The sequence below is a fragment of the Narcine bancroftii genome, chromosome 10 (assembly GCF_036971445.1).
Source record: "Narcine bancroftii isolate sNarBan1 chromosome 10, sNarBan1.hap1, whole genome shotgun sequence".
In the NCBI taxonomy this organism is placed as follows: Eukaryota; Metazoa; Chordata; class Chondrichthyes; order Torpediniformes; family Narcinidae; genus Narcine; species Narcine bancroftii.
Genome location: NC_091478.1, coordinates 69,036,819 through 69,051,959, shown reverse-complemented (window position 1 = coordinate 69,051,959; position 15,141 = coordinate 69,036,819). Strand labels below are relative to the sequence as shown.

Here is a 15,141-nt window from a genome sequence, read left to right as displayed (position 1 = left end):
CCCATACAAACTTCAGCTAGTAATCGATAGCCTAGAAACATCTTTACTACATTTTAAAAGCATCAGAAGCTATTTTTAAAAATCCATATGCACTGCAGTCGTGAAAACACAGAAATGCTGGAGGAACTCAACAGGCCTCATAGTGTCCATAGGAGGTATAGATACATTACCCATGTTTTGGGCCTGAGCCCTTCCTCAGATTCAACATACGCTAATGTTTTCATTGACTGCAAGTTCTTGCAGCTGCTGGCATTTAGCTATATAATTGTGATGCAGAGAGCCAATATTTACAGCAGCCTTCGGGTTACTTGGAGTTATTGCTGCTGGAGGCTACAATAATGGGAGACTTCTTTGAGGAGACAGAGCTAGACCTACGGTAGAGTGAGGTGCTCTAAAAATCTCAATAAGGAGATGAGGTTTTAGTTGATAATATTTTTCAATTAAATCCTTCTCAGAAAGGATTAATTGGAATTATATATGATAGATTATTAAAATTATGTCCAGTACTTCATGATAAGATTAAAATTGGCTTGGGAACTGGAACCTGCAAGACCTTTATTTGAAGATCTATAGGTCAAGATTTTTAAACTGGTAAATATATCTTTTCTATGTGTCCAACATTCATTAATCCAATTCAAAGTGGTGCATCATGTTTGCATATCCAAAGATAAATTGGCTAGAATTTTTTCTAACATTAACCCTATTTGTGACAGATGCAAATGTGAAATTGCTATGTTTTGGTCTTGTTTATCCTTCGAAAACTATTGGAAAGAAATTTTTAATATCTTTTTAGCTATACTCCAGGTGGAGCTTTGATCTAATCCAATAACTGCTCTTTTCGGGGTAATTGACTCAGACATGGGGAGTTTTTCATACCTGTTCAATGGGTTGTGGCCTTCTCTACATTGTTGGCTAGAAGAGTCATCCTTTGCAAATGGAAAGACTCTAGACCTTCAGTGGTTTTCTCATATTATGCCTTGTTTAAGCTTAGAAAAAAATTAGATACAGTATCATGTATTTGATTCATCGGTGAAATTTGAAGATACATGGTGATCTTTTTATGTTTTATTTTCATATGATGTAAATGTTTTTAATGTGATTAGATGTATTTACTCTTCCAGATGAGATATATAGTTTTACCTTTGTTTTTTGATTTACGGTAGGTAGGAACCAAAAACTATAAAATACATGTAACCCTCAGGGTAAGCTGTTCAGATATTTTTTTTATTTATTAGAGTAGGTTAGGTTGGGTTTTTTTAAATACTTTTGATGTTTTTAATTTTCATCCAGTGCAGTGGAGGGGACCGATTGTATACATATGTGATATTGTTTTTTTAAGTTTCATTCCATTGTATTGTATTTCTTATAAAAAAACAATAAAAAAGATTTTTTTAAAAAGGAGTAATACCATACGAGTTCAGTCCAAGGATACCTGGACCTTTGACAAACCATTTCCACAAGGCTGCACCATCTGGCCTGTAGATTAACACTTCTCCCCTTAATACAGAGCTTGAGAGACCTCTTTATTGGAACAAGCCATGAAATATGAACAAGATCTATCTTAGCAACCAAGAACATTCCAGAAGTAGAAGACTAAGAGTGAATACAACTTTAATTTCTAGAAGCAGAACAGGCCTTCATGCGAGGCTGTAGCTGAGGTCCCAGGAGCTCATCAGATCTCAGTGAGGACAAGAAGTGCAGTTTGCATGCTTGGCCTTTTAAAAACAGTAGGTTAATAAAAGTTGGTTGTCTTGTTATTAAACAAGAACTGTTGCTTTGTAGGGAGGGGGGTGCGAAGGAGGGAGGGAAGGGGGGGGAAAGGGGAGAAAATGTCACTGTATATTCAAGAGAAAAATGTTTGTGTGTATTTTGGTTAATATGGTTCATAGTGTGAAAATTTTTTTAAATTTAAAAAAAGAACTGTTGCTTTTAGACAAATAGGGTTAAAAAGCAAGAGGGTATTGGGTGATTGGGGTTTCTCTGATGGGAGATCAGTGACCAGTGGGATTCTACAAGAGTTAATGCTGGACCTCTGATGTCTGTGATTATAAGGTATATAAATAATCTGGATGAAAATGCAGGAAGTCTGATTAGTAACTTTACAGACGACACAAACAATAAAGGACAGAAGGTTGTCAAATGATACCACAAGAAATACATCAGTTGGAAAATTAACTATAAAAAAGGTGAATGAAGTTTAATCCAGACCCACTGTATTTTAGGAGATCGAATACAAGGGCAACTACTGCTGTTATTTTGGGATTCAGCCATAGCTCCTGAGAAGTGTTAATGCAAGTGAAAGGGCGTACACCATGCTTGCCTCCATCAGTAAGAGTGCTGAATACAAAAGTCAGGAAATCATGTTGCAGGATACAGAATACTATTTAGGCCACATCTGAAGTATATCACTGCACCACAGGAAGTATGTGGAAGCTTTAGAGAGAGTGCAGAAGGGGTTCACTGGGATGAACCAGTGGATTGGAAAGTATTCACTTAAAGGAGAGTTTGGATAAACTTGTAATGTTTTCTCTGCAGGGTCAAAGGCCCAGGGTGACTGAAAGAATGATATAAAATTATGAGAGACATAAATGGGGCAGTCATTTTTCCTTGTATGAAAAAAATCAAGTACTAGAGGGCATAGGTTTAAGGTGAGAGGGAGTAAGATTAAATGAGGTTTGCAAGGTTTACAAACACAGAACAGCGGGTTCCTGGAATGCAATTAAACAGTTTTTTGAGCTATGTAAAGGAATGTTGTCCAGTGAAACTTGATTTTTAACATCTAATCACATAAACAAGGTTAAATTGCAGGAATAATTTTTAAGGAAATACAGCTGGTAATGAAAACAATGTAAATTTGTAGTTTTGTGATGTCGAGAGCAATGAATAAGACCTTTAAATCTATTTTAGAACCATAGAACATTACAGCACAGGAACTGGCTCTTCAGCCCTTCTAGTCTGTGATAAATTATTTTTCTGCCTAGTCCCACTAACCTGCACCCAAGGCCATATCAACCCATATCTTCCCCACCCCCATCCTTCTTAAAAGTCAAAATTGAGCTCGCGTTCACCACTTCCACTGGCAGCTCGTTCCACACTCCCACCACTCTGTGTGAAGAAGTCCCCCCTAATATTCCTCCTAAACTTTTCCCCTTTCACCCTTAATCCATATCTTCTAGTTTTTATCTCACCTAACCACAGTGGAAAAAGCCTGTTTGAATTTACTCCATCTATACCCATCCTAATTTTGTACACCTCTATCAAATCTCTCCTCATTCTTAGACACTGCAGGGAATAAAGTCCTAACCTTTTTAACCCTTCCCCATAACTCGGGTCCTGAAGTCCCAGCAACATCCTATTAAATCTCTCTGCACTCTCAATCTTTTCTTTCCTGTAGTTCAGTGACCAAAACTACACACAATACTCCAAATTTGGCCTCACCAATGTCTTATACAACTTTACCATAACATCCCAACACCAATACTCAATACTTTGATTTGTGAAGGCCAACATTGCTAAAAGCTCTTACAACCCTATCTACCTGCAAAACCACTTTCAGGCAATGATGAGTCTTTATTCCCAGATTTTATGAAATTAGACTGATTCACAAAATATCCTCATCCAGGAGGAATAAAGTTCATAATTTTATTTGACCAGAAGTCAGGATGGGAAAACTTTTGAGATAAAATAGGTAGAATGTAAATAGTTACACATATGTAATATTCCTTCTTCTGTTTCTTGAAAGGGTATCCCAATAAATGTCCTACAATCCTAGATAACTTTCACCCTGAACATTTCCTGATCTCAAATAGGACTTGTGCTTCACACATTTCCATTAAACAGGTTCTCCGGTTCTTGCCATATTGGTCTCTTACCTGGACCATCCAGTTTCTGACTTGATTTTTTTTCAAATAACACCGAGTCAACCCACCACCTCTTTTTGTTTGGCACCTGGTTCTGCAGAAAGTGGAAGGTATTCTTCTGGACAATGGCGAGATTCCCATCTTCTTGCTCACAGTGCTTCTGAGCATTATCAAAACTCATCTGCTGCTCCACAAACTCATAGCACAAATCGTGGAATTTCTTCTGGTGCTGCGAGCAGGGTTTTGCCCCGATGAGCACAAAAGAATAAAACATTAGGAACAGTTGTAGACTCATTGTAAGGCTTGAGTACAGCATCTGATTTGGTTCATCAGACATCTACTGTATCCAACACTGAAAGATTTAAAGTAGGAAGTGATCTTTGCAACATGTTCATCAGTCTGCAATAGATCAAATTTCTACATCAATAACAGATAATTGTGAGATCTTAATTGATTTATGATAAATAATAGAGATTACTAGAGAAGAGTAAATGTTTCATTGAAATTCAAAACCAAGAAGGAAAGGAGAGTTGTTTAGTTATTGAGCATTCAATTCTATTACAATTAATTTTACAGTACACTTGGCTGTTTTCTGTAGCACTGCAAACCAGTAACACTGAGGGTTGGGATGAAGAGCAGGAAAGAGAAGGAAAAAGGAGAGAAGACCTAACAAGAAGAACATTGTACACCAACCCATATTATTTTATTTCCAAATCCAGGAAATTCCACAGAAGTAATGACAGAAATGTTCAATAGAAGCCAGCTTTTGTATTCTCACTAGGAAATATCCCCTTATCTCAACAAAATTGGCTTGAACAAGTAGTCAACAGAAATTCAAATATGGAAAAGTACAACATTCCTAGAAAAAATGCTTGGCTCATTCTCTGTATCCTCATGTTTCTTAAGATTGTGCCAGTTTTTTTTTTTGTCCTGACTGCACTCCTGTGTTAAATTTAGAACATTTCTGTTCTACAGGTTGTTAGGGCTTGCTTTCTCAGTCTGTAAATTTGCAAAAAAAAACCTGGTCAGAAATGTCTGTATCTGTTGTCTTTGCAAATTATAACTAACATGTCAATATTTGCAGTGTTATTGGAATGGGCAAGTATGTTCACCAACCAGACCATTACGGCCCAATCTAAACAAAAAGGTGGCCTCAGGAGCAGGTAGTATCCTTGCTGAAGATCCAAACCTTACTGCTGTGAAGCTTTAGTCACAAATCCACCCATTGCCCATTTGGGAAAAGGAGGACTTGCTGAGATGTCATCAGACTGACAAGGGCAAGGTGATGCATTTTAGGAAGTTAAACCAACCCAGGACACATCAGTTAACGGCAGGACCCAGGGGTGTATTAAACATACTTGGAGATACAAGTACATTGTTTCCTGTTAGTGAAGACATAGGTAGACAAAGTGGTGAAGAAGGCAGATGGTATGCTTACCTTCATTCGGCACTGAGTACATCATGTTACAGTTGGTAAAACGTTGGTTAGGCAATAACTGGAGTACTGTATGCAGTTGCAGACACCACACTTTAGGAAGGAGGTTATAAAGAAAAGGTACAAGAAAAAAAAATCCCAAGGATGCTATCTGAACTGGAGGGTTAAGTCATCAGGAGAGATTGGATGGCTAGGACAGTTTCCATGGAGCGCAGGAGGGTGAAAGGTTACTTGCAGAGGTTTCAAAATCATGAGGAACATAGAATAGATAATGTCTTTTTTTCCTGGGTATTAAGGTCCAGGCAAGAGGACATAGAACTCAGAGAGCAAAGATTTCATTTGAGAGAGGAAAGATGAAAGGGTATCTGAGGAGTAATTTTTTTCCATGCCAATGGTGCTGGGTTAAATGAAACAACCTGCCATTGGAAATGGAGGCAGATACATTTCCAATGTTTAAAAGTTATCTGTACGGGTACAAAAGAATAGAAAAATGTTAGAAAGATGAGTGGGATTGCATTATGGAGGCATCTTGGTCAACATGGACAAGTGGAGCTGAATTAACTGAGAAAGGGGACAAATCTGACTAGAGTAACTGCAGACATGTCTCCATGCAGCCTGCCACAGGGAAACCAACCTCCCTCTTCAACTATCCCCTCTCAGTTATATAAATGGGTCGAAAAATTAGTACAACATAGAACTTCTCCAGTATTACATCATCTCCTCAATATTTGGAAGAAGATTCATGTAGAAAGAAATAAAATAAATTATCAATTACCAAAACTAATATTGACGCAAAATAAGCTACTCCCTTTTACAATAGACAACCTTTCCTTTAGAAAATGGGAACAAAAAGGGATTAAAAGAATAGAAAATTGTTTTTCAGGAAGTAGATTCTTATCCTTTGAACAAATGAGAGATAAGTACAATATAACTGGAGATACAGCGCTGGCATATTACCAACTGAGATCCTACTTGAAAGATAAATTAGGAAGCAATTTGAGTTTACCAGAGGGAAGTAACCTTGAATATGTGATTACAGATACAATGTTAATCAAAAGATTTATAACAAATATGTATATTAAACTGCAAGAAAAGGAGAATGAGGAAACAAATGGTAAAACTAAACAAAAATGGGGACAAGATTTAAATATAAAGATAAAAAAGGAAACATGGGAGAAATTATGTTCTGGAACGATGAGAAATACAATAAATACGAGGCTACGTATGATACAATATAATTGGTTACACAGACTATACATTACACCGCAAAAGTTAAATAAATGGGACCCAACAGTATCTGATAGATGTTTTCGATGTAAAAAAGAAATGGGAACAACAATTCATGCAATCTGGACACGTGAGAGAGTAGAAAAATTTTGGGATGATCTCAGTCAGATATTAAATAAAATAACAGAAAACAATATACCAAAGAATCCAGAGATCTTTCTCCTAAGTAACATAACAAACAAAGAATTTGGAATTGATTTGGAGGATGCACAAAAAAGATTTGTTAAGATAGCCCTAGCCGTAGCAAAAAAAATGTATTATGTCAACCTGGAAATTGGAAGATAATTTGAAAATACAACTATGGTATATAGAAATGAATAAATGTATTCCATTAGAAAAAATAACATATAGTTTAAGAAATAATATTGTAATATTCGAACAAGTATGGGAGCCTTACATTAAATACAATAGCGAAAACCTACCGGGGACAAACATTACCTAAGTTGATGGAAGGAGAAGGAAAGAAAAGAATGGACTCAGTAGAATTTCTGGTGTATTTTTGTTGAATGACAACATTGTCTGACTGGCTTAATGCAACCTAGATTGTATACCTAAAATGGGTGAGGGGGGGTGGGGGGGTGGCTTGGGAGGAGGGAGGGGGGGGGGAGAAAAAGTCACTGTATATGTGTGAAAAAGAAAAAGTGTATATCATGGCTAATGTGATTTATGGTGTGAAAAATAAAAAATTAAAAAAAAACTATCCCCTCTCAGTGGGTTAACAGCTGCTCTCCAAAAACTAGTATGGATTCCTTCCCTCTACTGGCATAATGGGCATGATCTTCACCGCATGACAACTCCAAACTCACAGGAGGATGGGAGGTCTGAAGAGTCAGGGTACCTGACCTTTTCTGAACTCACCAAACAGGGAATGTGAAACACTCTCCTCAAGTAAAATGGACCTCCATCTTGCGTTTGATTGACGATGGCAGGCAAGGCATAATCTTAATCAATTTCGTGTTTCATTCCTAACCAATGGGCCTAAAACAGCCTCCAGGCATAATGCTGACCAGTATTGACCCTGGTCGTGTCACTGGAAGAACGTTTTTTTCAATCTTTCGCTGCTCGTCACCTCGACTAAATTTCCTGCTACAGTGGAACTGGGCAACAGCTCTATCACTTCTGCTCCTAATCCAAGGTCACCCTAACCTCACCTACTGTACACAATGCTTCAGAGCAGTTCTCCAATTCTTTCACTAAAGTGCATGCTTTTTACATTGTTACAAGCCCAAAGGACCCCAAAACCCAGCAGCAATAGACATTCACCAAGACGTGGTTTTTTTAAAAAGCTATTTTTAATCAACTTTAAACATGAAAACAGAATCAAACTTTAACTTATGTTTATACTTAACTAACCCAAATTAACCCCCTTCTAATTCTAAGCACATGTGTATGTAATGTGTGTGTAAATTTAAGAAAGGTTCATTGGTTCACAGTTCAATCTCACTTCTCCTTCTTCCAAGTTCTCTGGATGCAGGCAATTCTTATAATGTGCACAAAATTTAACATGTATAAAGATCACCAGGCTTTGGTGCTCAAAAGGTAAATGTTTACCGCTCAGAAAGGTTCTTGTAGGGTTTGCAGTGAGAGATTTGTTCTTCCAGGATTTCCACAACTGAGGTACTACCATTAGTCACCTCAATGTGTCGCTGATTAAACTTGCTCCATCAGGGTTCTCCAGATGATAACCTCTTTCTTTCAGGCTAGCACAGAGTTCCTTTCTGTTCCACTTATTCCAAGAGAAACATCAGATAGCACTTCCAGCCACTGCTCTGGAACTTTTCATCAGTTTCAACCAGCTTCCTGGCTTGCACTGCTCAGCTGCTTTTCAGTGTTACACACACACACAAGCTGAGAGGGCTTCGCTTCTCTCCCTCTCTCTCTCTTAAACTGAGACTGCCAGAAAACCCATGTGACTCTCTCACTTGCAAAATCCCCACCTTCTTCAGCAAACAGGAGTTCTTCTCCTTGGTTAAGATGTTGTCTTAGATAAACAAAACCCAGGAGTGACCTTCCTGTGAGCACTTTGCAGAAAGGTACTTGTAGCCAGTTTGTCTCCTCCAAAACAATGGTCTTTCATTTTATGACATCAGTTCAATTAGCTGTGTGGGAGAAGCCAGTGAATGGCCGTGGACAATTACTTCTCAGACTGGAGGCCTGTGACTAGTAGTGTGCTGCAGGGATCGGTGCTGGGACCAGCGTAGCTTGTCATCTAGATCCACAATCTGGACAACAATGTGGTGATTGGATCATCTCAGATATCTTTGCTCAGGGTCAGTGCTGAGGAAAGGATGTTCAAAGATAAAGCTGTCAAACACAGAGCAAGGCCCACAGATGATGCCTGCCCTCCTCCACTGTATGCTTCTGAGATCTGGACTACCTTAAAGATTAGAGAGATTCCACCAGCAATCTTTCTGCAAAATCCTACAGTAGTTGGTGAACTAACATCTGCATTCTCTCCCAGATTAACATCCCCAGCACAGAGAACCAAAGTACGCTCAGTCACTGGAAGGAATGCTGGAAAGCAGAACATGCATGACTTGGAAAAAGCTACCAGACTTCATCCATTTTCAGAGTTTGGGACTTTACCCAGCCTAACACTGGGATAGATGGGAGACTACTGTCATATACACACATACAAAATCTGACTTACTGCACCACACCTGAACCGTGGAAGTGGAGATGTGGATGCAAGTGTGGCACCTCCTGCAGCCACAGGGGAAGATGCTGGGGGCAGCTCAGGAGGTGCCATAATTGTGCCCACACATTCTCCCTCACCATGTTCCGGGGTTCTGAACAGGCCTTTGAAAAGAAGCTTCACTTGTCTAACCGTAGGGTCCCTTTGTAGCCTTCTTTCCATCAGAGAGGTTGGGCGCAGATTGGGAGATCGCTTCACTGAGCACCTTCACTCCATCCGCACCACAGACACCTCCCTGTAGCCAACCATTTCAGTTCAGTGTCACACTCACATCTCTGACCGAATGTACTGTCCCACCAAGACCACTGCAAATTGGAAGACACCTGACTTTCCGTCTGGGCACTCTCGAGCCAGATGGCATCAACTTAGACTTTTCTGGTTTCTGCTTGCCTACTTCCTCTTCCCCCTCCCACCTTCCAGTCCTCCTCCCTACCTTCACCCAGCCATCCCTCCTCCCCTTGAGCGCTGCTGTCCCCTCCCTCCCTTCTCCACCTATCACCTCCTGCCTTTGCATCCATCCCTTCTCCCCTCTTTTGTTCAGACGCCTGCTGACATTTTTCAAAACCTTAATGAAGGGCTAAAACCCGAAACACTAGTTATGCATTTTTACCTTTACTATATAAAGGACACAGCTTGACCTGCTGAGTTTCTCCATCTTACTAGAAATTAAATTACCACAGTACATATCAAAACAGAAAGAAACAATAAAAATAAAGACCGAGAAATATTGCTCAGTGTATGTTTTCCGTAAACAATGTTCAGGTGCAAACAAGACAGGCAACCACACCGAGAATCACCCTCCAATAATATTATTCAAAGAGAATATTATGCTTGACGGGAACATTTCGGTGAGTAAGTGGTTTTTGGTGCCGACAGAAGGAACATCACACGCCCGCCCCGACGGGACAGAGCTCTGGCCCCGAGACCCACGTGGCGCTCCGCCTCCCCCGTCTCCTGGAGCGGGCGGCCAGCAGCTCCGAAGAAGCGGACAGCTCGCCGCTGGAACGGAAGTGCGGCGGATTCTCTTCAGCATTTGCGCCACTTGCCGTAAGTCTGGTTTGCGGGTCCGCCTGTTCCGGGAGCTCAGGGCAGCTCTTGTCAGGAAAATGGTTGCGAACACGTTGAAGGTAGGAGGGAAGGCATATTGTAGCGGCCGGATCCTGGTCCCGGTCCCGGGAAGTGGGGTCCATGTGTCCGGGCTTTGCAGAGCATCTTCAAAGCTCACGAGACACGTCGGGATGGGGACACATGCTGTAGCTCGTTGCTACATTTTGACAGGGCGCGAGTTCCTGGGAGAATTGGGGAGTTAACACGACTGTATTTGCACAGCTTTTCATTTCAAATTGGGGGTGAAGCGTCCTGGGCATAAATTAACATCCTTGGTTCCAACTTCGGACCTCTGACCACATTTCAGAAGGACCCGTGCTGAGGGCAGGTTGGAAATTGATGGAAGGGACTGAATGAAGAGGATATTGTCATATACCAGTTAGGTGACATTGTATCAGTCTTTCATTTCTATATTTTATTTCTCTTGCAGAGACGTTTGAAAGAGGCTGTTCAGGTCCTGGGCAGCGGCACCTGTCTGTTTTTTGCTTATTGCACTGCAGTTGGGGATGAAAAGTTTTATGCTAACCATCTGATGCCTGCACTGCAGAGGTTCCTGGATCCAGAAATAGCACACGCTTTTGCTGTCCGTTTTATTTCCTGGGGATTAATCCCTTGGTCAAAATATAAGGATTCTTCTGCCTTGGTAAGGGCTCCAAGTAACTAAAACAACAATCTGTGCAAGGAGTGAAGTGGGACAGAATATTTATTGGCTTGAAAAAACTGTTTTGAGTTTAACGCAGTTGGTCTGACAAAGTGGAGAATGGGATTGCTCTGAGAGCCAACATTGACTCTCTAGAACAAATGGCCTCCTCTTATTTTGTTAGAAGTGTAATAGGGAATTATTGCACTGTTCTTATCCAGTGTGTTGCTGCATTATTAACACATGGGAGTAATCTGAGTTTTCTTTTCAGAGTGTAACATTTTCCTGATTAATCTCACAGGCTTGTCTATGAATGTTTTGTTGAAATAACCATACTGTTTATCAATGCTTTAAAAAAAACTTTAACATGTCTTCAGTATAGAAAGCTTTCTTTTCACTCTTTGCAAGAAAGTGGCAGTATGGCTAAAATGGGTAAACCTGTCTTCTTAAAATTGGCATAGGAACAAAAATATAATCCTAATTTTGCAGATAGAAGAGGATGGCAATTTGAATGAATGTATTGGTAATCAAATGTAACCCTTTACTGCTTTTATAGCTGGCATTATATGTGAACATTTTCTATTGCAATTGAGAGAAAATTAGTTTGATTCATGGCTTTGCTCAATGAAACATCATAATTCCTGCAATACTGTTTAATGCACCAGATAAAGAGCCCATTGGTATCTAGCATTCATGTTCCTTCCACCAACTTTTCCTATCTTGCTTGGAGAAGATAGTCCAGCTTTTTCTTGTCTAATGTCACACCATCTACTGTCACAAAGTGCATGTGATCACCTGCTTCACTTTGCCTTCTAACGACTGATTCATCCTTTTAATTTCTTGAAATGGTAAAGGTGATTTGAGTGACTTAAATGTATAAAATTTTCAGTCAATTCTCAGCATCTTGCTCCTTCTGTAAATGCTAGAAAGGAAAACTGACAGCTTTGCAAGTGACATTCTTTTGAAAATTCTTGATTATTGCCCATCACTGCAGCTGACATGCGTGCAGAGAAATGTCGTTTATTTTTATGTCCCTTTAGCGGTTTTCGGGAGTTAATCCTGGATGCTCTAAGACAGTGGTGTTCAAACTGCCCCCTTAAACTCACATTCCACTTATGCCATCGGTGCTCTGTGGTTGGTAAGGAATGGCTTAAGGTGGTATGTAAGTGGGAAGGGGAGGTTGAGAACCACTCTAGATCCAATTGTTACTGAAATATTTTGCTTGAGAAAAATTGTCATTGGCCATTTCCTTTGGAGTTATGAAACTGTGCACATAATGAGTCAATTAGGTAGGATTTAAAACAGTGGTTTTCAAACTTTTTCTTTCCACTCACATACCACCTTGAGCAATCCCTTACTAATCACAGAGCATTTATGGCATAGGGATTACTTAAAGTGAAATGTGAATTTGGGGGTTGGGGCAGTTTGAAAACTACTGCTCTAAGACAATCCTGGAGAACTACTATCAAAAGTGTGTGTGTGTATATGTGTGTGTGTGTGTGTATATATATGTGTATATATATATATATATATATATATATATATATATATATATATATATATATGACTAACCCATTCTTCAGTGATCACTGACAGTTAGTTTGTTTTAGGAGGTAAATGTATTTGGCCGAAAATTCAAGAACCCAGTTGGAATTGCTGCAGGCTTTGATAAACATGGGGAGGCAGTGGATGGCCTTTACAAGATGGGGTTCGGATTTGTGGAGGTGGGAACTATCACACCACAACCCCAGGATGGTAATCCCAGGCCGAGGGTTTTCAGATTGGACCATGATCAGGCTGTCATCAACAGGTAGTGTCAAGTACTTGTGTTATAGTTTGTAAAAGATGTCTGTTTGTAACAAGTAGGTTTGAAAGACTACTGAATGATGTGATTATGTTTAAAGTAAATGAATTGACAGAGACCACTGACACTATGGTTAAATTGCTCAGGAATACGTGGACCTCATGCACAGTATGTCTTTTGAATGTGAAAAATGAGTGTGGTTACTAATGTTGGCATTGTTATCTCTCTCCACCACCCTTTGGCTCTTACAAATCAGAGGAACTGTGAAGTGCCTTCCTCCACCTTAGCTTGCAGTAGAAATGTATCTCGCCTTGCATTTGATCATTTGCAAGCCATGATCCTAAACGCTCCAAGTTGCATCATTCCTGTCACTTTTTCCCAAATGATTTCACCACAAAATGAAAATGAACTAGAGCACCCTCTCCAGAACCAAGTTCACACTAACCTCTGGTTGAGCTGCAGTATGCAAATGATGCTTGCATATCATGTGAATGGATGCTGAGCCTCAAGACATCATCAGCTTGTTGTCTGAGATCTTCCCTTCCTACCTACTCCTGCTGTACAGCAAGTCCCTCTAACTCTGACAATGAAAATATTCAACACTTCCTGGCTGTCAGGAACCATCTCTTGGCAAAGGCAGAGTTCGATGATGAAGTTCACAGATTAATTCAGTACACCTCCATGGCCTTTGGTCATCTAGAAAAAAAGTATATTTAAATATCAAGATCTCAAAGCTCAATGCATAATAAAGATTTCTATCATATATGTTCTGAGATACCTACAGGAGCATCTCAAAGCACTGGAGAGGTAGCCCACAATTCTCTGGCAGAATAATCAAACCAATATCATCATCTTCTACTGACAAAACAAGCATCATGGTTTTGTTACACTTCGATGGTACAGTTGGGCAGGTCATTTCACTTGTGTATCTGATAACATACTCCTGAGTCAGAAAGGAAGCAATTCAATGATCTGCTCAAACCAGTCTTTAAAGATTGCAACATCTCCACTGTTTTGAGAATCCAAAGCCCATGATGTTGGGAGAAAGCATTTTTTTTTTAAAATTTAGACATATAGCATGGTAACAGACTCTCTGGCCCATGATCCTGTGCCGCCCAATTAACCCACAACCCCCATACATTTTGGAGAGTGGAAGGAAGCACCTGGAGGAAATCCATGCAGACATGTACTGGATATGAATCTGGGTCTCTTGACCAAGTATTAGAATCATATACAAGCCCAGTGTAAACTTTCCAAACTACTCATCTGCCTATCCCACCAAACAGACCAAATTTCGTTCTGTTGAAAAAACAGTTTCCACAGAAGTCACAGATCAGGAGAGGAAGCAACTGATCCTTGACCCTAAACGACTGCCTGAGTGGAGCTGTATCCCACATCGGAGGAGTCACTAGTCTGTGTTAGTGCCTGAGTGGAGCTGTATCCCACATCGGAGCAGTCACTAGTCTGTGTTAGTGCCTGAGTGGGGATATATCCCACATCGGAGCAGTCACTAGTCGGTGTTAGTGGCTGAGTGGGGATATATCCCAGATCAGAGCAGTCACTAGTCTGTGTTAGTGCCTGAGTGGGGATATATCCCACATCAGAGCAGTCACTAGTCTGTTTTAGTGCCTGAGTGGGGATATATCCCACATCGGAGCAGCCACTAGTCTGTGTTAGTGTCTGAGTGAAGATATATCCACATCAGAGCAGCCAATAGGCTGTATTAGAGTTTGTGCTGCCAACCTGGATACATAATGGTGAAGCAAATTCTGTTGTTATTGCATAGCTCGGTGACAGGGGTATGAACCTGACCCTGACTTCTGTGTGTGCAGAGTTTACATATTCTCACTGTGACAGTAATTTTCCTTAGTTCTCTGGTTTCCCAAAAAACACACTGGTAGATAAATATTACTGTAAGTTGCTTCCCTTGACAGTTAGAAGCAGATTTGGGGAAGTTGAGGTGCATGATGGAAAATTGGTTTGCCAGGAGGTTGTTAGATATAATCCATTGCAATCCTGGAGCTTGAGATTTGGGAATCTCTTCCTGTTTCTATTTTTGAGTGTGGACATTTCTTCATATATGGACCAGCAATACTTGGTCCTCGGATGTATTCACCCACTGCTCTGCTTCAAAGAGAAGTATCTCTACATAGAACACTACAGCACAGTACAGGCCCTTCTGCCCTTGATGTTGTGTTGACCTATATATTCCTAAAAAAAGTACTAAACTCTTCTTACCTCATAAACCCTCCACTTTTCCTCCATCCATGTCTCTGTCTAAGAGTCTCTTAAATGCCCCTAATGTTTTAGCCT

The 15,141-nt window shown here is 40.2% G+C and overlaps 2 protein-coding genes across 3 annotated transcripts in view; one reads left to right on the top strand and one right to left on the bottom strand.

Moving 5' to 3' along the window:
* LOC138744703 (polycystin-1-like protein 2) overlaps positions 1-13,519 on the bottom strand; it is an 84,888-nt gene extending 71,369 nt beyond the window's left edge. For both annotated transcript variants that reach the window (XM_069901266.1, XM_069901267.1), the window contains exon 1: positions 13,274-13,519. In XM_069901266.1, the coding sequence (XP_069757367.1) occupies positions 13,274-13,310 (37 nt within the window). In that variant the 5' untranslated portion in view covers positions 13,311-13,519. The remainder of the gene's footprint in view (positions 1-13,273) is intronic.
* dhodh (dihydroorotate dehydrogenase) overlaps positions 10,345-15,141 on the top strand; it is a 35,055-nt gene continuing 30,258 nt past the window's right edge. The window contains exons 1-3 of the mRNA XM_069901268.1: positions 10,345-10,404; positions 10,815-11,027; positions 12,635-12,834. Of these exons, the coding sequence (XP_069757369.1) occupies positions 10,384-10,404; positions 10,815-11,027; positions 12,635-12,834 (434 nt within the window). The 5' untranslated portion in view covers positions 10,345-10,383. The remainder of the gene's footprint in view (positions 10,405-10,814; positions 11,028-12,634; positions 12,835-15,141) is intronic.